At 42.9% G+C, this 22,998-nt stretch overlaps 1 protein-coding gene across 1 annotated transcript in view; it reads left to right on the top strand.

Annotated features, from left to right (window-relative positions):
- The window catches only part of LOC138566778 (cytochrome P450 2G1-like), a 687,553-nt gene that overhangs the window by 311,207 nt on the left and 353,348 nt on the right, over positions 1-22,998 (top strand). The window contains exon 5 of the mRNA XM_069644429.1: positions 417-593. Within this exon, the coding sequence (XP_069500530.1) occupies positions 417-593 (177 nt within the window). The remainder of the gene's footprint in view (positions 1-416; positions 594-22,998) is intronic.

Here is a 22,998-nt window from a genome sequence, read left to right as displayed (position 1 = left end):
TGCAGAAAGGATCTATATATTTTGAAAATGTAAATATTGTTTGACTTAGTGATAAAACCTGAGTATGGCTGTTATTAATTAGATCCAATGATAATCATTTACACAAGGCTAACATTAACTGGTTCTATATATTCTTTATGTAGTTTAAGAACAATATTCCTGTCCAGTAATGCTCAGGGGAAGTGCTTTATTTTGCACTAAGTACAGAGATTAAACTCTCCCCAAAGCCTACCTTTATTTATCACACTATTATCTGCCAAAAAAACATGCCACAGCTGCAGGTGGGCATTTGACCACTTCTGGCATGGTTGCTCGGCTCAGAAAAGCAAGGTGTGATCAAAATTATTCGACTATTGAGAACTGTTTTTTGAAGATGTGTTGATACACAATGTCTGTTTTTTGTGTTTTATTTACAGTTGTATGACATGTTTCCAAAATTCATGATTTACATACCTGGACCTCACAGGAAAATGTTTAAACTTTTGAAATATCTCGAAGATTTTATTGAAGGAAGAGTGAACATTAATTTGGAAACCCTGGATGTCAACTCTCCACGTGACTTCGTTGATTGCTATCTCATCCATAAGCAACAGGTACTCATCAAACATCAATAACCGACATAACTCAATGTTTCAAGAAATACTTCATTATTCAGTAAAGTGCCTTGTTAGTCACTGATAAATATTTTACTTTAACCTTTACATACTGGTTAAATTAACATTTTGTTAAATACATCATTTATTATTAAACTCTGAATAATAAGCATTTGTGTATATACATAGAGGGTATATATAATGCACAAACCTAGCAGCAAAGTAGCAGAGTGCTGTGCAAAGGAGACAAACCCAGGGGTAACAAGGAGAGTAATGAGGTAACAGAGGAGCTGCAAATAAGAAAGTCTGGAATGGAGGGGGGAGCTCTGGAAGGTGAGAAGTAGATTTGAGTGGAGTGACCAGTAATCTGTGAGATGTTCCTTAAAATATAGAGTATTCAGTTCCTTCTGCAAGTGTAGAATGAACAGGGCCAGTCTCATCTGCATTGGTACATTGCTCCAGCGACAGGGTACAAAGCAGGGAAAGGAATGTTTCTGTTTCTAGCCCTATTGCATTTCCATGTTTCCCATCTGAAAATATTGTACATTCTGGTGGTTTCACTGGCATAGCAGTGATGGTGATCTTCTCTGCTAGGAAGAGTGTTGTTTTGGCTGTGATTTCAACATAGGTGATGCATGTTGTTTTGTACGTAGTATGTGATTGAAGGGGTAGCCTGTGCAGGTCCTTGAAGGTAGGTATATTTGGTTGAATTTTCTTATTCTTGGCATGAGGAGTGCTGCAGCTTGATGGATGGTTTTCAAAGGTACCAAGATGCTATATGGGACTTCTGTGAGTAAGGTATTGCAATGTCTAGCTGGGAGATAACCAGGGATTGGACAACTGTTCTGAATCTTGGGACATAGATGAAAGGCTTGACTTTTCAAAAATGTTTAAGCTTGTACAATGAGCATTGGTCTTATCTGCAATGTGGATGTTTGAATGAGAGGTCACAGTCATGATACAACCTATAAATATATATTTCACTGGGTGACAGTTGAGACATTAAATCAGCGAGCTTCATGTCAGTCTGCCAATACTAAATTCGGCCATGTCTAGTCAAATTCTCTTCCCAGGAGAATGAAGTCAGTCTTTGTTCGGATGAGCTCTAGGTATGCACTTGACATCTAGGCTTGGATGAAAAACAGACAGTGGTTGAGTCCATGGATGTCACTGATGGAATAGATCTTTAGGAAAAGCTGTCATCTACATATCGGTGTATCTTGATGTCAGTGTTTATGAGAGGTTTCCATGGAGATTCCATGTAGAGTTTGTTGATGAAAGGGACAGGATGGAGCCTTGTGACACTTTGCACGTTACAAGGGGCTCTGGCGTCTTTTAGGGTTCACCTGGATGAGATGATCTATGGTGCAGAAGTAGGAGGTGAATCATATGTGGGAGATAATAATTTCAGGTAATTAAGTCTTCTTGACAATGGAAGTGGTCAAACTTCTTAATGATCTAAAATTGGTTGATCGTGTTCTCATTTAAACTGGTGAGGTGAGCTAACGCGTGGCCTGAAGGAGGAGGTTCATACTTGTGTTTTGCTCCCTCCTCTTTGTGTTTTTCCTGTATTCCTTTGTATATATCATGATACTTTTCTGTTGAGAGTATGGTATATGTTTATTTTTTTATTTTCTTTTAATCAGAATTGTTTGTTTGACTTTGCTTGCTATATTTATTGTGGTGTAGTTGAGTAAAGTTTTAAGCAGTTAATGTTTATTTGCTCTAAATTATGTAATCTACCTTCAGATGGTTTTAAGCTTTTTGTATTCTGTGTAAAATGTCGAAATTTGTTTTGGCTAATATGCACAATCAAAAAAGTAGGAGGTGAATTACTGCAGGACTGTTCCTCCAATTAAGTTAATAAGGGCTTAATGGCCAATGGTATTGAAGGTTGAAGAGAGGCTGAATGAGACATGTAAACTGGGATTATTCTTTCCCAGGATGAGAGCATTACTTATACATTGAAGGTCATCAGTCTCAGTGCTGCAGCATGGCCATTAACTGGATTAGTAGGGGGGCGTGGCCAACTGGCCATGGAGTAGGACATGCTCTGGGCTGAGCTCCTGTAGGATCCGACATTCATCCGACTAATTACACCTGAAAATTGACGAAAGTGCCTAGAAATTGGAAAAACAAGCGTCGGAATAGATGGCCTACGGAAATCCTGAAGAGCGAGTCATTTGTGTCAGCGGAAGGGGAGTTAAATGAACATTGGTGGTAACAGCCGTCTGGATTCGTTGTCGCAAGATGGCGGAGAACAAAGGAAGGGTTTGCGCACCCTGCAGGGACACGAAACCTTCCATTGCACGGAGCGGGATGCAGACGACTGTCGAGGATTGAACAGTCCCCTCCTACGAGGAACCGTGCTGGCAGATCAGCGCTTTCAAGTTCGGGCAACTGTAGCGATTAGTAACTGCTATACAGTTCAACAACAAAAGCTCCGGAAGCCGCGACGGCTCGCGACCGCTTCCACGAGCAGCTGGATTCTGCTGCACCAGGGAACTGTGAAGACGCCAGCCGCCAGTGGCCAACACACAGATTATTCACGAATACCGAGGAGTACCTGAGATGTGATACATGTATCAAGAGTGAACAAATTAATTATCTGTGGGCGCGATATGCAGCCGCGGCTCCCTGCCGCTTGCACAAGCTGCGGGCTGGACAGTTCGTAACTATAGGATCGGGCAGCGGATGGGACATCTGCTGTGTGCTACGGGAGCCCGTGGGCGGTGAAGCCCTGCAAACGATCGATACCAGCTGACCGCACGGGCATGAGGCACGCGATGCGGTCCTTGAGACGAATATAAATAGAGCAAGGAACCATACTGAATAAACTACATGTGTGGCTGAGGGCCCCACGCTTGGAGGCGCACAACAGGCGTGTGTGCAAGCGACTGGGCCCTGCAACACGTCGGGCTGCTTTTACAGTGTATGTGCTTGGTGATCCACAGCGCCGGTAGGAGGCGTTCCCTGCCAAGGATCCCAGGATCAACTGATACCCTGAGGCACGGACAGCACAGACTCAAGGAGGGCATCACCCTTCACAAGAAACTTTGGCCCGCATGATATGAGGGTTCAGGCACACTGAACAGAGGAGCCTAGGCCGCTGTCACGGCATACGTGGGAGGCCGCAACCCATTTGATTGACATTTCAAATAGGCACATTCACACATCAGATAGCCAATAGGAATCCTACCAACTGGCAAAACCCTGGAAGTTGATGATAACATTGGCCGGCACTGCACACGCACGGAGGGTACCAACATGGTGGCGAGACCTGCTAAATCCAAGACTAAACAACCTACTATGGAAGTCTTCGCAAAGGCGCAAAGGACCCCCACTATGGTTGCGCAGAGCAAGGATGGGGCTGGTGCAGAGGAAGCCCCGGAGGGAGATAAACAGCAGATCCTGGAGGCGATAACGGAGATGAGCATGAAATGGGGCCTAGCAATGGCAGACTTACGGATTGCCCTGGAAACTAAGATTGACGCGATGGGGACTGAACTTACTCTGTTGAGGCAAGATGTCAGAGCGCTCGCTGACAGGACCTGTGGCTTGGAAAGTGCAGTACAAACCAATACAGAGGTTAGCAGTGGTAATGCCAAAGAAATCCATGTGCTGAAGCAGCAGGTTGCCAACTTGGAAAATAGGGTTGAGGAAGTGGAAGGGAGGGCGAGAAGGAATAATATACGCGTGGTCGGCTTGCCGGAGGGAGAGGAAGGCCAGGACCCTACGAATTACGTTGAGAACATGATCATTCAAGAGATAGGAGCTGACAAATTATCACAGGGGTTCACGGTGGAACGGGCGCATCGCGCATTGATGAGGAAACCAAGACCTGGGGCCCCACCAAGACCGATCATTGCCAGGATCTTGAATTATAGGGACAGGGAAAAGATCCTGGAATTTTTTCGCAAAGGCGGAACAATCAAGAGGGCAGCTACTAACGTCATGGCATACCCGGATTATACGATGCTGGTACAGAGGCAGAGATATAACTATGTGGCTGTCAAAAGGAGACTGCGCGATGCAGGCATAAAGTATATGCTCCTGTACCCGGCGAAACTCAAAGTGCTGTACAAGAACAAGTCGCTCTTCTTTGAAACCCTGGAGGATGTGGTGACATGGTTGGATCTGCAGGGTTGCCCTGAGAAAGAGGCGGATTGTGACCGGCGAGGTGGTGATTCCTGAAGGACTTTGCCGTTTACACAGGGGGGTAAGTGGGTGGGTGATCTGGCTTGCATTGGGAAATGAGACTGGTTACACATTGATTCACATGCGGGCCTTGGCTCGTAATGTACTAGACTATAGTGTAAATGTATTTGGGGTTGTCTAAGCACTAACACAAGGCGTAACGTTCGGCGGAACAGGATTAACGGAACTGGAGTAATCCTCCCCCAAACAGTGTTAGTTAAGTGGCCACTAGGGCCGCTTTATCCTACTGGGCCCTGGACGTAGGTGTGTGTTGTTCGGGGCTAGATGTGGGAGTGCCTGAGATCCAGGAATGGAGCTGGGCAAAAGTTGAGGGGGGTGTTGTTGGGAGTTGGGGGGGGCGATTGGCGGGAGGGGAGGTAGGTGGGGAGTTCAGCATGTATATAGTGTTGGGGAGTGGGGGGTGTGGTGTGTTTTTGGTTAAAGGGAGTTGGAATTTGGGAACGAGCCTATGTAGAGAAGTGGAGACCTCAGAGTTGGATGACGCCTGTGGGAGGCGGAATGACATTTGGAGAAGCCATGGGGGACCTTAGAATAATCACATGGAATGTGAGAGGGCTAAACAGTTACTTGAAAAGAAATAAGGTTATGCTCTATCTTCGCAGACAAAAAGTAGACATTGCATTGCTACAGGAGACTCACCTGACACGTGAGAAAGCAGACATGATTGCTAGGAAGTGGAAGGGGGTGATGGTGAGCTCATCCTATTCTGCCTATGCTAGGGGCGTGCTTATCTGGGTGGCGCCGCATGTCCCATTCCAACGGTTACAAGAGGTGGTGGAAGCAGACGGGAGGGTAATTTTGAGAGGGCTGGTGGAGAATAGGGAAATAAGCATAGTGAATATATATGCCCCGAACCAGAACACAGCGGCGTACATCAAGACGCTGTGTACTAACGTGAGCAAGTGCGTGGGGAGTGCTGTGATTTGGGGGGGATCTCAACTGCGTACTTGACCCAAGGGTGGATAGGTCGGACGGGAAGATGGATAGACCTGCTCCTGTGGCCAAAGCACTGCAGACTTTGTTGAACAATTTTGGGCTAGTGGACGCATGGAGAGCGCGCCACCCCCTAGAGAGGCAATATTCTCATTACTCTGCCCCGCAGCAGCTGCACACAAGGCTAGATTATTTTTTCACTACGTCTGAAGTGTCCGCAGAGTTGGTACAAATAGAATATAAAGCAAGGGTTCTTTCGGACCACTCAGCCCTGATTCTCACTTGGTGATATAACCCTCTGAGAGCGAGGATTCAGACATGGCGCCTGCGAGCGGAGGCATTGAAGGACCCCCTCTTCAGAGAAGACTTGAGGGAGGAGATTGTGAATTTCTTTGAGGAGAATACGGATAGCGTGGACTCCGCGGGTACATTTTGGGAGGCCTTCAAAGTTGTGATGAGGGGGCTAGCTATCGCAAAATCCAAGGGGCTACAAGGTGGCATTTTGGCTGATTTACGGGAGACGGAAGAGAGGCTAGAGGAGGCTTTAAGGGGAGAAGACACTAAAGAGAAATTAGAGTTGATACATATGCTGCAGCAGAAATGTGCGGAGCACTGGTACAGATTGTGTAACTTGAATTATAGGAAATATGTAGAGAGGCAATACGCAGGGGGGATAAGCCAGGTCGACTCTTAGCGTGGTTATATAAGAGTGAAAATCCCAGGGTTACAATTAGGACCATCATAAAAGAGGACGGAAGCGTAGCAGATACTCAAGAGGAAGTCAACCAAGAATTTGTAGACTATTTGTAGACTATATAACATTGGAGGATATTGGGTTGCCTAAGATAAGCGAGGCAGAGAGAGAAGAGCTAGACGCACTGGGAGAACTGGGGGAGGTAGTGAGACAGTTACCCACTAGCAAGTCGCCAGGGACGGATGGACTCCCGAGTGAATTTTATAAAGTGTATGCGGATGAGATTCTCCCCCCGCTGTTGTAAATGTTAAATGAAGCATTTGAGACAGGTAGTCTACCAGAGTCATTGAGAGAAGCGACCATAATACCGCTACCCAAACCCAATAAGCCGGGGCACAGCTGTAGCTTGTACCGCCCCCTGTCGATGCTTAACCAAGACAGCAAAATATTGACGGCTGTGTTGGCAAATAGATTGAAAAGGGTAATTGGTAGATTAATACACCCTGATCAGACGGGATGTGTCCCAAACAGGAACATCTCGGATAATCACAGGCGGCTCCAGCAAATTATTGAAGATAGTAACAAACACACCGGGGAAATGGGGATAGTGTCATTAGACACAATAAAGGCCTTTGATTCGGTTAAGTGGCCATGGCTGATGGCGACCCTAGAAGGGTATGGGCCTGGGCCGTGATATGTACGATGGGCACAGATATTGTATCGGGAACCGCTGGCCAGGGTTAAGACAGGGTCGGTGATATCGGAAAGGTGGCAGCTCGGCCGGGGTACCAGACAGGGTTGCCCGTGGTCCCCTATGCTCTATATACTGGCCCTGGAGCCTCTAGCGATTTACCTAAGACAGCAGTATGATGCAATAAGCATTGAGGTGAAAGGGGAAAAACATTTGATTGATTTGTATGCAGACGACATGTTGCTGTACTTGAGGTACCCGGAAGAAAACCTTCAATATATCTTGGAGGTAATGGATAGATATGCGGGTCTTTCTGGTATAGCGGTGAACCCCCAGAAGTCAAGCATGTTCCCGCTGGGCAGGTATATGGGAATTCCGGTGGAGAGGTTACCTGTACTACCTGTGCCATGGGCGGTTGATACGTTTCGATACTTAGGGATAGACATTTATCACTCCGTGGAAGAAGGGCATAGGCATAACACTGAGGTGGCTCTGGAAAAAATTGAAAATTGTATGCGGTTTTGGGTGAGGCTGTCCTTGGCTATGATGGGGAGGGGAGCGATGCTCAAGATGGTGGTCCTGCCTAGGCACCTGCACTATTTTGCCAACATCCCATATCTGATCCCTAAGAAGTTCTTCAACAAACTCAATAGTGTGTGTAGGGATTTCTTGTGGCATGGCACACAGAGCAGAGTGGCATTATGGAAGTTACAGAACTTCCATGAAAGAGCGGGGATAAAATTGCCCAATTACGAGGTGTATTATGTGGCAAGCCAACTGCAGTATGTTGCTAAATGGCTTTCTGATGACGAAACCTCCGAATCCAGGTTGTTTGGTAAGGATTGCACACCCTTTTACCTGAAAGAAATGATGTGTGTACCCAGAGCAGAACTGAAAGGGCGTCCCAGGATGATGCTGCTGGGGTGGAAGATGTGGCGCAGAGCATGCACGATGTTGGAAAATACAACTCCATGCTCTCCGCAGATACCATTGGTTGCATTGATGGGGGCGAATGTACAGTTAAGGAAGATAATCAGGAACCACTGGGAGCCGGTGGAGTTTGTCACCATGGGAGATATTTGGAAGGAGGGCTCAATTGTTGCTTTTGAGGAGTTGCGGGATGTATCTGGGTTACATTCTGGTCAGTATATTGCATACTATAGAATGGTGAAAAGATTTAAAGAAATGTGGCCTGAAACCGTGCTAGAAGGAGAGCCAGATGTCATATTAGACACGATCTACGATATAGCGGAAGGGGGGCACGAGATATCTAGATTATATGAGATGCTGATGCAAAGAGTGGGGAAAGAGGTCACCCAACTGAGACTGGATTGGGAAACGGAAGTGGGGGCCCCGATGGAAGACGGGATGTGGGAATGGGTACAAGGGTACCATAAGAAGGTGTCTAGAAATGCTAGATTGAAACAGATACAACTGTATATCACGCACAGGGCATATATAACACCCCAAAGGATATCGAGGTTCGCGAATGTGGGTCGGCAGGCATGCCCCAAGTGTGACGAGGAGAATGCGGGCATGGTACACATGTTCTGGGCGTGCCCGGTCATTGCACGCTTCTGGAGTGAGGTGGAACGTAAATTGGCTGAGAAAGAGGTAAAGATTGTAGTAGACACGGTGTGGGCCTGTTTGTTAGGGGGGTTCCCAAGATCTAAGAAGCTGGAACATGTGAACAAACTGAAAGACTTAGCATACGTGCTGGCAAAAAGGAGAATAGCCATGGAATGGAAGACATGTTATAGACCACGGGTGGAGGTGTGGTGGAAGGACTTGCAGAAATGGGCGGAGGCGGAAACTATGGTATGGCAGGAGGCAAGCAGTGTTGGGGGATCGGGGGGAACGGAGTCCCTGATGGCCTGGAAATCACTAATAGCAGAACTGATTGGGTCAATTCCAGACCCAGGTGAATCCACGGAGTAGGGGTGTCCGCCACAAGAGGCAGATATGGAATGTGAAGAAGGTTAGGCTCGGACTGGGGCGTGGGGGGAGGGGAGCAGTGCATTAACGTGAAATGTACAATGGTCCTGATGACATATGCTCTGCCTGTTTGGTTTGTATTGTTTTTGTTAGATTTAATTTTAAAAAATGAAAAAAAAAACTCAATTAGTAGCCCAGTAGGTGATTGTTATGATTGGAACTTCCATGCAACTCATGCTTTTCAACACTTTTCCCAGCTTAAACATCTTTGATTCTTCATGATGAAATGAGGAGCAGAAAAGATGGAAGATGAGCATGGATTCCTTAAATAATGTGAGCACCTTGGCATAGAAAATGGACAGGGTTAAGACAGCTGCATGATGGTGAAGAGAAATGTGTTGGCAGTGACAGAAAGGGGTTTGATTGGGGGACAGAAACCCAAACCGAGTCAAGTTTGGGTTTCTTAAGAAGGGGGAATAGCTGTCACATTGTCTGTGCATTTGGGAAGGGGACTTGTTTGAGAATTGGTAGAGTGATAACCTATGATGATGTTCATGATGGAGGAGGTGAGGATGATTTATTTGTAGAGATTGAATTAAGGTGTTTGAGAGTATTGGTCAGGTCTTTTGGATTAATTGATATACTGTAGGCTGATATGGATGTGAAGTCTGTGTTATGTTTGGATCTTTGCATGTTTGTTTCATTTTCCTGTGTATCTTATATGTGAAAGGTTTGTTGATGACATTGCATTCGTTAATGGATTCATTCTTGTGGGGTCTGGTAGGGAGTTGATGCAGTACTTTGCTGCTTGGAAGATCTCTTGGTTCTTCCAGAGACAACCTCTATTCTCTTTCTCCCATTCTGTAGTTAAATAGCTGTTAATGAGTGATACAGTACCTTCCCTGGATCCAGGAGAACCGCTGTGGGGAACATCCCACATGTTGTGCATATGCTAATCCCTGACAGCCCCTCCTTACCCTTGGAAAGGCAGCCCTTAAATGTGGCTTTAAACCATGGCTGTTTTGGCCTGATCCCATCATTTAGCAGTGGCACAAGTAAGGATATCCCCCATGATTACCTTAGCTAGCAAGGGACTAGAGGGACTGCAAATGCAAGATTGCATACCTATTGGAAAGTCCATCATACCCCCTCCCACAAACCCCTTTCTGTCACTGCTAACACATTGCTCTTCACCGTCATATCTGTGACCCTTTTTTCTGTATTGGTGTATCCCATTGTCCTGATGTTTCGCTTGTTCCCTTCCCTTTGCTCTGTGGGTGCTTTGAAACACCATGTTCTTGATGTATATGCACCTTACAAATGACCAATAAATTAAAATAAAAAATAAATAAATCATGCAGACGTTTCACCCTGTCCATTTTTTAGGCCAAGGTGCTCATATTATTTGAGGATTCCATACGCCACCTTCCATCTTTTCTGCTCCTCATTTCATCTTGAAGAATCCCCTGGAGGAATGCAGCACCAATCTGATACAGAAGGCCTAGTGACACATCGGAACCTGGTGAGAGGTGGCTGTCGGTGGTGTGGAAGTGTGAATTTAATTTTGAACGATGTGAGAAGAGGTTGGGGCTTGTGGGATACAGCAGTAAGGCTGAACAGGGAATTTTGCGCGTGCCCCAACCAATGCCTGACGCATGCCTGAAAAATGCCCTGCCTCAATGGGCCCTACACTAAATGGACAAACATCCCAGTGTGCCACTCAGCACAGCAGCTGAGCATGTTAGAGTTAGGATTGAGGCTTCTCTCAACATACTAATCAACTTACTATGGAAGGTAAAATGGGGAACTGCTGTCCTCAAATAACAAGCTGGCCACTGAAAATGTATTTCGTGCCTCCCATAATCCTTATCAGGTTAAGTTAATGTCTGAGTTTCCACACACCCCCTTTCCCTCATCTGCCAACTTGCAGATCTTTGTTGTGTTCCTCATTGAGTACACTGTATTTACTTGAGACAGAGACAGTTAGGTGGCATTGGGAGCTAGATAAATGGGACTTGTCTGTGAGGCTGGAGTGTTTAGGACATTATGTCTCACTTCACTCTTAGCCTCACATCAGTGGTATGATGACAAGATGAATACAATAGTATGTAATATGCTTAGCTGATAAGGCCAGGGCAAACCCCAGTACACATCGGGTCTGATCACTGATGCAGATTGATGGTTGACAATCTGCATGTACATGTCTAAAATTAGTTCAATCAACCTTTCAAAGTAGTGAAATTAGATAAAGGCTTCTGTCTGACACTGAAATTTCTTTTCAGCATGATTGCAATGCACTGGCAAAAAGGAAAGTGTAGGAGGACCATCTTAAAGGTAACTAAAAAAGAAAAATAAGCTCATGCATTTTCTTTCAGTCAAATAATGGGTTTCTTCCTGCAGCAATGCCCAACATGTCAGTACTTAGGCAAGTGATTCTATTTCCTTCACATTACAAGATAAAAATAAACACAATTTCAAACCTTTCAAAGCTGTACTGAGGGTCAACAGAAAGTGACAATTAAATGCTGATTTCCTTTGAGTTTATCTTTAAAATCCATTGAACCTTTGAATATTACAGATTGTCAGTGTAGAACGATTGTCCCTGTTTATTTCCTACAAATTCATGTCAAATGCTGGTCAACTCTTCATATATTGGTAATTAAGATATTAATATATTTGTAATGAAGAACTGTCAGCAATGTACCCAAACATTCAGCGTCTGTTCTTCATTTTAATATTTTAACACAATATAGAAAGAATCACTTTATTCAAATATCACTTGTACAACTAAAGTCCCTACAGTTATCTAAATGTCCGTATAAAGACTCTCACTATCCCTTGGTTGGTATACTATCCCTAGTGAACGCTGCTGTAACGTCTATCTAGGTTAGGGGATAGATAAGATGCTCGCCCTACCCTCTCTCACTGCTCACTCTATCCACTAAAAGTATGTGCACACAATCTGGAAGTCAATATTTATCTTTTTATTTGTTACGCTTTCGTCTTGTGTGATTTATCACTTACAAATGCACTCTTGCAGTATAAAATACAATCCACTTGGTGGATTGATTGTTTCGTGAATATATTTCATTTTTCACAAGATACATTTTTAAATATTTTTATAACAATGCCCAAAGTGGTGAAGAAGGTGGATATCCTCAAAACCATTCTGAATAGTTTGAAGAAGGTGAGTATCTGCCTCAATGAACATTTGACACTGATACAGAAAATAAATGGGCATATGGATTTGTTTGTTCTGCTCCCATGAGAAGAGTCTGAGAAATGTAAAGCACCAACACATAACAACAGTTTACAACCGTCATGGTATTGCAAGCAAATTGATGTATGCATTCATTATGTGACTCAATGCTCAAATCAACCACCACTTAATAGTACCATACCAGTGTTTACCAACTGTATTTCCTTTCCTTTACAAAAATGTGAACATGTTCACACTACTGCTGTACCTAGACACTGGACATTTCTTATTAAAATACAAACACAAGTAGGCATTACTAAAACACATCAGCTGTCTTTACATATAAATGCAATACACAAGAGGTGATGGGTGGAAGGTTTAGAATCAATCTTAACCATTGGCATTGCTCTCGGCAATGCTCCAGACCATTGTTCTTCGCCTGCCAAGCAATTACAGAAGGGGAAAGACCATATGCAAATCGGGCTTGGTCCCAACCCAAAAGGGGCAGTCCAGCCCGAGCTGTTAAATTACATCCCTTCTGCACAAGACCACAAGCATCCCCAAACATTTTAGCCTTGTTGGGCCTCATCAGTAAGGAGTAGCTTGGCTCTCTAGGCCCAGCAGGCACGTGACCCACGTCTGAGCATACCCAATACCCTGAGCAATGGCAGAGGTTAAGGTTCATTCTAAACCTTCCAGCCATCACCCCTTTGATGTTGCTTTTACATATAAATGTACAGTGTTTTAAACCCAGTACCACCACATTTCATATAGTGGCACACTAGTACAGCTCATTACAACAAGTGACACTTAAAACAGTAGCTACAATATTTTCCAGATGCATGTTCCTTACTTCAAAAACACAGGAGCATGGTAGAATTGCCAATGTATCTATACATTTTTTCACTTTGAATACATTCTTACTAAAAACAGGACATCCTAAACGCAACACGTTTCCTTACATAAAAAGGACTAGTGTTTTGCAACCACTGCTATATACTGACAACATGCACTGGTGCACATTACAAATCCATTGCACCACAAGTGCAGTTTGATTTTAAAATCACCAGGACATAATTGGCATACTGAAAAATCAAATAATTTTTCATGCACTTTTACATCAAGACAAACTTTACTCTACTGCTAATACCATTCGGTATTAGCCATAGTGCAAACATTCCAATGGTGCAAAAATTAACTAAAAATGCATCTGGTTTGCCCTACAACAATGTTTACCCTGTTGCTTATAATATATCAAACTGCACGTTTCTAAATGCAATCGTTTTCTAATTTATCTGACTGTTTAAAAAATAAGACACGCTTTGCCCTACTGCTAATGCCATACAACCTTTCACTTCACCAGTGCAAAGCTTCTATAATCTCACCCCCATATGTTAACAACATAATTAACATACTTTAGCACTCCACACTTAACACAAGTATATTATCTCCTTTTCCAGAGAAAATAACAACCTGTGCCTACAGAAACTTCTTAACCATGACCACATATACCAACTATTTTCCTTTCACAATTACAGAAAACAAGATTAACAAACAGATCGACTGAACAAAGAAATCTCTTCACTTTCTGAAAAGCAAGTATATTAATATAGCATGTATATCTCTCTAATTGAAATATTATCATTTCACTATCTATTAGCCTAAATAATGTGTTCTACTCAACAATATTGTATTTCACTCTTACTCATTACAATGCAGCAGTCACACTATTTATAATCTCAACATTGCTATGTATTCAATAGACCACCAATTCCTTATTACCTAACAAGACACCTGTCTCTCATAAACCTCTACACCACAATTTCATTTATTTTGTGTTTCATAACCCTATCCACCTCAAGACCTCCATTCCAACCACAAAACTTTCACATGCATTGCCATCCAATTTACTAACACACATTACCACTGGTGCACACTCTTTAACACCCCTTTACTATTACACCCAAACAACCATCATACCTGTACTGTAAACCACACCATTACAGCAGCCACTGTTTTTGCATCACAGCATATTATTCCTACTTGTTCAATGACACCACCGCTCCCTTATTTTCTAACACCAGTAGTGTTCAACACATTCTACTACCAATACTTTATCGCCCATTGCCCATCATATAAAAATACTTATTTTACACAACACTTCTTCATTTTATTATCATATTTACCCAAACCCATCACATCTGTATAACCCCTTACCCTTACAATCTTCCCAACCATACCTATCATCCCACTACACAATCACACAACACTCTTTTTTATCCCTCCAAAATCACACCCACACACCGATACTTGTTATATAATAACACATGCAGAGACATTCCACAACTTTGAAACACACACTTTCTTTTTTCTAACAGACACAACAGAATGCCCACTAATAATCAACTCTGTAGAAATCAAAGAAAATATAGAGCAGAAAAAAACAAGATCAAGCCGCATAGTCATCCACCACTAAAAAAGACATTGCTAGAAAACATTCAAACAAAACAGTTAGCACCGCACTCAATGAAACTAAACTAGTCAGCACTAAAAAAGTAAGCCCCCTCTTTCAAAAAATAAAACTAAAAAAAATGTACACAGAAGACTAGACCTAAAAATGAACCTAACACTCTATCTACCAATATTAACACAACCACAGTAAAACATTCCACAAAATACATTTTATAAAAAAATGCTCCACCACAGAGCTCTTAGCAATCTCATAAAAATATATGTCACGTTCTACACTTAAAAACTACCCCAGAGAACAAATCTCCAAAGCTCTGAGTGACAGGGCATTTAAATTAAAGAATGAGCTCTCTATATTGATTTTAAATATATTGATTTTAAACAGATTGAAACCACTAACATTAAACTACAAAATCTACTTCTAAACATGTGCCTTGTCAATATAGATACCTTTTCAAATATTTGTGAAGGTGAATGGTTTCACACAAGCAGCACAGAACCATATTTCAATGAAGAAGCTTATAAACAACAACAACAAAACCCAATTGCCATAGACAATAATGGGTGAGGCTGTGCAGTGGACGCAGGCCCCAATATGCAAAAGAAACCCCTATAGAAAGACCTTCACCAACAAACTTTTAACCAAATGTTCCTTTTGTCAAATGTTCAAGTTGTATAATATGTCAGTAGTTTAATTAATTGTTTTCTCTAACACTGTGGACAATCTTCTAATATTCCATGAATGTATGGCCTGTCCCAAGAAAGGTATAAAAGATTTGGCCATGTCGCCGAAAATGTGCAAAGTAGCATCATTTCGTCGAGGCTGAGATCTGGCCATTTTTGCTATTTCTGAGGTTGTAGCAAGAAATACACCGGGCAAAAGTATCCCTAAATAATAGGTACCTTGCCAATTTCTAGGTAGCCATGGATAGGCTTGATCCCCACATACAAAATAAACAGGACCTCCTATATATAGTGTTTTTTCTTCATGTTCAAGCACAGTAGTATTCATACATCTGGTAAATGTACCCATTGGATGAGAACCTTTTTTCCGCAGACAAAATGGGACAGAATGTGGACTATGGTTAATAGTGTAGGAAGGAGGCATGGCATCCTTATTACCCACAGGAGCCATTTTAATAGTAATCAGCGACTGGTACGGTCCAGAGAGTCTATCATTGGGGCAGTGTTCATTTTACTGTTGTTTGTAGATACAGAACACCCTAATGGTGTCAATACCAATCTCTGAAATTCATTTATATCAGTTCCATCAAAGTTTCCAGTGTCGCTATCATTCCATCTTCCAAAGAATAAAGCCCTTAGTGCAGCATAACAAGCAGTACTCAGGGGTAAGGGATGTATATACCAACCCATTCCTCTTTCTCCATGCTGGGATGAATGCGAGCACACCAACAGTTAGATTGGTTAAATATTGCATGTGTCATATTCATAATTAATAACAGAGTATTGTCATCATAACCTTTTCTGTGTTTAAAATCTTGTGAAGGAAGAGTGTAGGAAAGCACATGTGCAGGGGTCATGGTGGTGGGAGCAGTGACAGTGGGCGATAGAGTATTCATTGGAAACATATTTTACAAATACCAGGTCATTGGAATCAGGGTAAATAAGATGCAGATGAATACGATGATCAGTAAGATTTTCATGGACCAAGGGCCTCATTACAACCCTGTCGGTCCGGAAAGAACGGTGATGGAAAATCCGCCACCACTGTTCTTTCCGGACCGGCTGATTAAGAGTCCTGCAGGCGGGAGGTGTCACTCCCACCAGGTCTGACCTAGCGGGTTTAACACCACCCGCCTGCAAGCGGACATCGAAAAACTGGCACTGTCATAGACGGAGCCTGTGTTTCCATGGTCCCCATCCCCATGGAGCTCCTATGGGACTCCATGGGAATGGGGATTTAACGTTTTCAGCCTCTGGAATTACTGGGTCACCGGGGTTGTAATGCCCGGGTGATTCTGGAAATCACAGAGGCGGAATGGTAATACGGGTCCGGCGGTAACCTGCCAGAATTTCCAGCACGGTTACCGCTGGACTCGTAAAGAGGTCCCAAGTCGTTCCTGGAGTAGGCTTTATGTCAATAGCACTAATGATGTTTTCATAAGCGCAAGGGGCACCAAGAGCAAATACCGGCATAATCAAAAGGGATTTTTCGAAAAGTTTCTCAGCGTCCGTAGAGAAAAGCCTTGCTGTTAAGCTTTTGTTCAGTACTTTAGCAAAGTAGCAACACACGTATTAGTCAGTAGAAGTTCAGGATGCAAGCAAGTTCAATTCAGCCTGTTAAGGACACCAGCAAGCTGGTGGTTACCTCAAAAGCTCCAAAATGCAGGAGCAAATATCAACATCAGGTTTCCATAGTGTTGACACCTTTGCCCCCGCTTGTCCATGCTAGGTTCCAAAACTCTTCACTTTTCAAAGATAGCACCGGGAAATCGCGTGTCAGAGCTTTCATCCAATATAGCTCATACGCTCCCTTTCCCTAGGCCTCCATTTCCAGCTCCATACATGGGCCAGAAACAAAGGCTGCTTTGTTCACTTTCGAATTCATGGACGCAAATTGTACCTCATAGCACCAGGTACAGCATGATCGATGAAAAGTGCTCTGTCGTTGTTTACAGCAGATGCAGAAACAGTGCTAATTGATGATGCAGAAACTGGTAGTGATGAAGCAGCAAGCAATCTCCCCAGGCCTGTCCTTGGGCTCAGGAAGTAGTTTTGGCTGGATTTCTGGGATGTCTTTGTGATCAATTAAAGCTGGTTCACTCTTGAACTCGGAATCTTCAGTCTCTTTTTCATGCGGCAAAGGATGCAGAATTCTTTTTGTGTGTATTGCATGTATCCAGTGTTTGCGATTGCTCACTCGAACAGCTGTCTGCGTGGCCAGAAGCACCTGGTAAGGCCCCTTTCACAGCGGAGCAAACAAAGATTTTCTCTCAAAGTTCTTAACCAGTATCCAATCACCTAGTTGCAGATGATGATCTGGGCCTGTGTATCTGACAGGAAGAGCCTCCTGCACCTGCTGATGAATCAAACGCAAGTTTTGAGTCAACTGTTTACAATATTCAGTAAGCAATGGATACTCTATGTCCCTAAATTTTCTCAGACGTGGCACATTCCATACATTGGCGGGTCTCCCCATTATGATCTCGTATGGGGAAAGACCATTTCTTGATTGTACAGTCGTGCACATTGACAACAAAGCTAATTGTAAAGCATCGGGCCATTTCAAGTTACTCTATGCGCATATCTTAGCCAGTTTATTTTTCAAATACCATTTTGGCGTTCCACAAGACCGGCACTCATCGGGTGTCTGGCTGAATGTAATTGTTTATCAATCTGGAGACCTGCACAAATTAGTAGTATTACACCAGCTATAAAATGTGGCCCATTATCGGACCATATAACACGTGGCAGCCCGAACCTTGGGAAATATTCCTTTAACATAGATTTTGCTGTGGACATAGCTGAACAGTCTTTAAGGGGATAGGCCTCGAACCATTTACTGAATGCAGTACATACTTATATTTCTGGAATCGCTCCATTTCTTTAAAATCGAAGTGAATTACTTCGAGCGGCATTGAGGGAGGACCAAAGCTCCCTATTGGTGTCGCTGTTCCCTTCCCAGTGTTGTGTTGTAAATAAGTCATGCAATTTTGAACCAATCTCTCAGCAGTTTTTGTAATGTTATCATTGTACCATGCAGAATCAAGGTGCTGACAAATTTTCTTTGCGCAAATATGTGTTGGACTGTGGCCCATAGTAACCATTGCCATTACATATGCATTTGGCAACATCCATCAACGGTTTTCTTTGTCTACCCAACAACCCTCGGAATCTAATTCTGCTGGACCCTCGGACGAATGTTTTATCTCATCAGGAGTAGCCTCTACTTGTATTTCTTTTACATTCCCAATTCCATCGTCTATCAGGCAGGACTCTCCCTATATGGATTTGACATACATTTTTGTGTGTAAATCAGTGGCAGTTTGTTTTGCAATTCTGTCTGCAAATGCGTTTCCTTTTCCTACGTCTTATGGGTGTTACATTTCATTACAGCTAATCGTTTAGGAAGCGCAAGTGCTGACAACAATTTCACTATCAAAGTGCCATGTTGAATTTTGGTTCCATGGGGTGTCAGAAAACCTCTTTCTGCCCATAATCGGCCAAAGTTGTGGACCACCCCAAAGGCATACTGATTGTCAGTGTATATGTTTACACTAAAGTTTTCAGAAATTTCACATGCTCTGGTCAAGACTATTATTTTTGCAGCTTGTGCTTAATTATGTGGGATTTGTTTACTCTTTACAATGGTTTTCAGTGTGGTAATGGTGTAAGCAGCAGTTGATGTGCCATTTGGTAGTTTAAAACAGGAGCCATCACAAAATAATTCTCCATCTGGGCCTTTCAGGGGTGTATCGGTTAAATCAATTCTTCCTTTTGTCTCTTGCTCAATTATAATTAAGCAATCATGTGATATTTTTCCCTCACTTGGGATAGGCAATAATTCAGCTGGATTCAAAGAGCAACATCTCTTTATTTGGATATGTGGTGCAAATAGAATCAGTTTGTATCTTGTTAATCGGGCAGAAGTGAGATGGTGCGTCTGTGTTCTATTTAACAGAACGTCTATTGACTGGAATAACCTAAAACCATCCCCTCGGTTTGTTTCACTGACGCGGCAGCAGCAGCAACAGCTCACAAGCAGCATGGCAAAGCACATTCAACAGGATCCAATGTGGAAGAAAAATAACCGCATGGTCTATTTTTGCCCCGTGCTCCTGAGTCAAAACAGCCAAAGCACATCCATTGCTTTCATGTACAAACAACATAAAACACTTTTCATAATTTGGCGTGCCCAAAACTAGAGCTGAACATAACGCAGCTCTTAGAAGGTGAAAAGCTTATTGACATTCCATGTTCCATGGCAAAGGTAATGTAACATCCTTCCTTGTCAATGCCACTATGGGTTTCACAATCATTGCAAAAATCATAATCCACTGTCTACAATATGAAGCCATGCCAATTAAAGCTCTGACTTCTTTCTGCGTATTTGGACTAGGCATACCAGAGATGCTTTCTATACGTTCTGCTGTAAATCTCCTTCCCTCCTTCGATATGAGGTAACCCAAATAGGCCCCCTCCTGTTGACAATACTGGCATTTCTTCAATGATGCTTTGTGTTCATGCTCCGCTAAATACCTCAATAGCAATACAGTACCCTCTTTGCAAATTTCCTCTGAATCTGCTGCTATAAGCATTATCATCAATGTACTGAATAAAATGCAGCCTATCGATAATTCAAGCATGTCCAGTTGTTCAAATAATGCCCTACTGTAAATACTTGGACTTTCAGTGTAACCTTGCGGAATTCGTGTGAATGTGAATGAGCATCCTCCTAACGTGAACGCTAATAAGTATCTACTGTCTGCATGTATGGGAATGCTAAAGAATGCATTCTTCGAGTCAATTATGCTAAAATGTGATGCAGAGGCTGGAATCATAGTCAGAATTGTGGTGACATCGGAGACTAGCAGGAACTGAGGAGCAACAATGTTGTTGATTGCACGTAAATCAATTAGAAAACAGTACAGGATTTCATTACCCCCTTTCTTGTAAACTGGAAGAATCGGGCTATTACATACACTTCCTGCTATTTCTTCAATTACTTTTCTAGTAATCAAATCTGATACAATACTTTTCAGCGCTTGATCACCTTCAATTGAGATTTTGGCCCTCATTCCAACCCAGGCGTTAAGGGTTTAACGGCGCCGTTGGCGCCGTTAACCCTTAACGCCTGATTTCCACCTTAACGCCTGCTTTTAGCAGGTGTTAAGTACCAAGGCTCTAAGCGTCCTTGGCGCTAATTACGGCACCGTAATTTACGGTGCCGTAATTAGCGCCTTCCCCACTCCCATTATGCCCTATGGGGCAAAAATGGGAATGGGGAAGGGTAAATGGGGATTGGGGATTTACCGCCCCACTCACCTTGGAATGGGGCGGTAAATCCACCATCCACCATGGTGTAAACAGAGTTTACACCATGGTGGTAAAGTAAGGAACTTACCACCTGGGTTGGAATGAGGGCCTTTGTATTGCGGAATACGTGGTAATGTAATTCCTTCTTTCAGAACAACTTTAATAAGTTCTATTTTCAAAACACCTACATCATTGTCGTCCACTGCCCATATACTAGTCGGTACTTCACATAATTCACTTGGCAATGGTAAAGACATGAATTGTGATATGGGAATTTGTTGTGGCGAAATCGTCAAGTACACTCCATCAGGTGAACAATAAATTGCTGCATTCAATTTCTTCAACAGATTTAACCTCAACAAATTCTCGTCACAATTCGTTGTCAGAAGAAATTGATAAGACGCAGTGAATGGACCCAATGTGATTGGCACTGGCTGTGAGACTGGATTAATTACTGGTGTACCTGAAAACCCTACTGAAACATTCCTATGCCCTGACAGTGGTATATCTCGAACCCGCTGATGGGCAATTGAACATTTCTGTGCAACTGTGTCCACCAGAAAAGAATGCTCCCTATTCCCAACCTTCTTTTCTACGTAGGGCCCTTTCTGATTAAGGGGAATAGGCACTGGTTCAAAACCCTGCTTCGGGCTGTCCTAGGGGAACAGTACATCATCAGATGTAAAGTCTCCAGAATAATATGCAATGGAGGGATTATCAAAGACATTCACACCATTCATGGTGTTCTGTTGCTAGTTCTGATTATCCTGTCTGTGACTTATACTGACTTCTGTTCTGACCCCCTATACCTGGACGACCTCTAAATGGTCTTCTTGAAATAGTTCCATTCAATCTTTGTAATTGCGGGCACTGTGCTCGCCAATGGCCTTCTGTCTGCAATAGGCACACTGATTTATACCTATCGGACCCCCATGCATGTTAGATGAAGGTGCAAATTGGACCCTTGATGGTGCATTTCCACCACCTCTATTTCCTCTGGCTACCTGCTGTAGCAAAACTCTAGTTTTCAAGTCTCCCTTCTTCCTTACTTCCTTATCCTTTTCTGAATTCACTTGATTTTCACAATATTGGGCCATGTGTAATACTTTAGATTGTGACTTAGCTTGCCATGCACTTTCAGATGTCATTATCAATGCCTGAATTTCTGGTAGCAATCCTCGCACAAATTTATCAACAAACAATCTGTTCCCAGGTTCAGTACTTAGATCTTGCCCACTGAAATCTGCAAATACCTCTTCAAATCAGTTAAATAATTCCGTCGCCCCTTCCGATTTACCTTGTAAACTAGCAGTTAATTTGTCCCAAATGATTCTCTTCTCGGGCACTAAAGTTTTCAATTTTGATACTATCCATGTGGGCGAAGTTAAAATCACTTGGCAAGGCTTCTCTCCAGCCTTTCTCTCACGATCAGGGACTGTCTGTTTTATAGTATTCACTTCTTGTCTAGAAAAGGGAACATGTACAAACTGTGCAATATAATGGTCTTCTATCGTACGTGCTGGGGTCTGTCCTATGGCAGAAATTTCAACGTTCGGAACAAACGTGGGAGGCACCTCTCTGATGGGTAACTGCAAAGTAGGGGACTCTGGATCTGAGCGCCTATTAAGCAACAAAGCTAAATCAACAACTAAAGCAGAAGTTCCTGTGTCAGACAAAAATGTTCTTTTATAAATCGTCATCAAAGCAGCAGGACAACAAACCTTCTTTTTCATGCACTCATCTTGTAAATATTCCACCATAACCTGTAAAACTTTTCTCTGCATTTCCCGTGAATATTGACTCAACGTATCATGCACTTCAATCGGGGAAATAGCAACATCTGTAATCCACCTAAGTGCATCTCACGTACAAATTTGAATCTCTTCACTAACAGGTTTCAACGGCAGAAGAAATAATTTCTGGACAAAAGACATATGCGGTACACACTTACTTGTTATATCTTTATTCAATCGGTCCAGTTCTCGCTTAAAAACAAAGATTCACTCTACATGCTCTCGTATCTTCGCCACACTATCTCGTGAATGGGAAAGGACAATCAAATCACGCAGCTCTTGCAGTACAACTCGATCGTTTAAGTCACTCCATACTTTAACAAGATATTCACCCATATGTTTTAACAATACCTGTTGTTCACCAATACCTCTATGATCAGATATGGAACTTTGCACAGCCACTTCATTGCCATCATCAATATATGTTTCAGCCCACTGTTTCAGTTTTTCTTTTCGCTCTTTACTAATCGTACTAC

The sequence above is a fragment of the Ambystoma mexicanum genome, chromosome 2p, assembly GCF_040938575.1.
Source record: "Ambystoma mexicanum isolate Mex_15411 chromosome 2p, UKY_AmexF1_1, whole genome shotgun sequence".
Taxonomy (NCBI): domain Eukaryota; kingdom Metazoa; phylum Chordata; class Amphibia; order Caudata; family Ambystomatidae; genus Ambystoma; species Ambystoma mexicanum.
The sequence above is the reverse complement of the archived record's forward strand: the minus strand, read 5'-3'. Positions and strand labels throughout refer to the sequence as shown.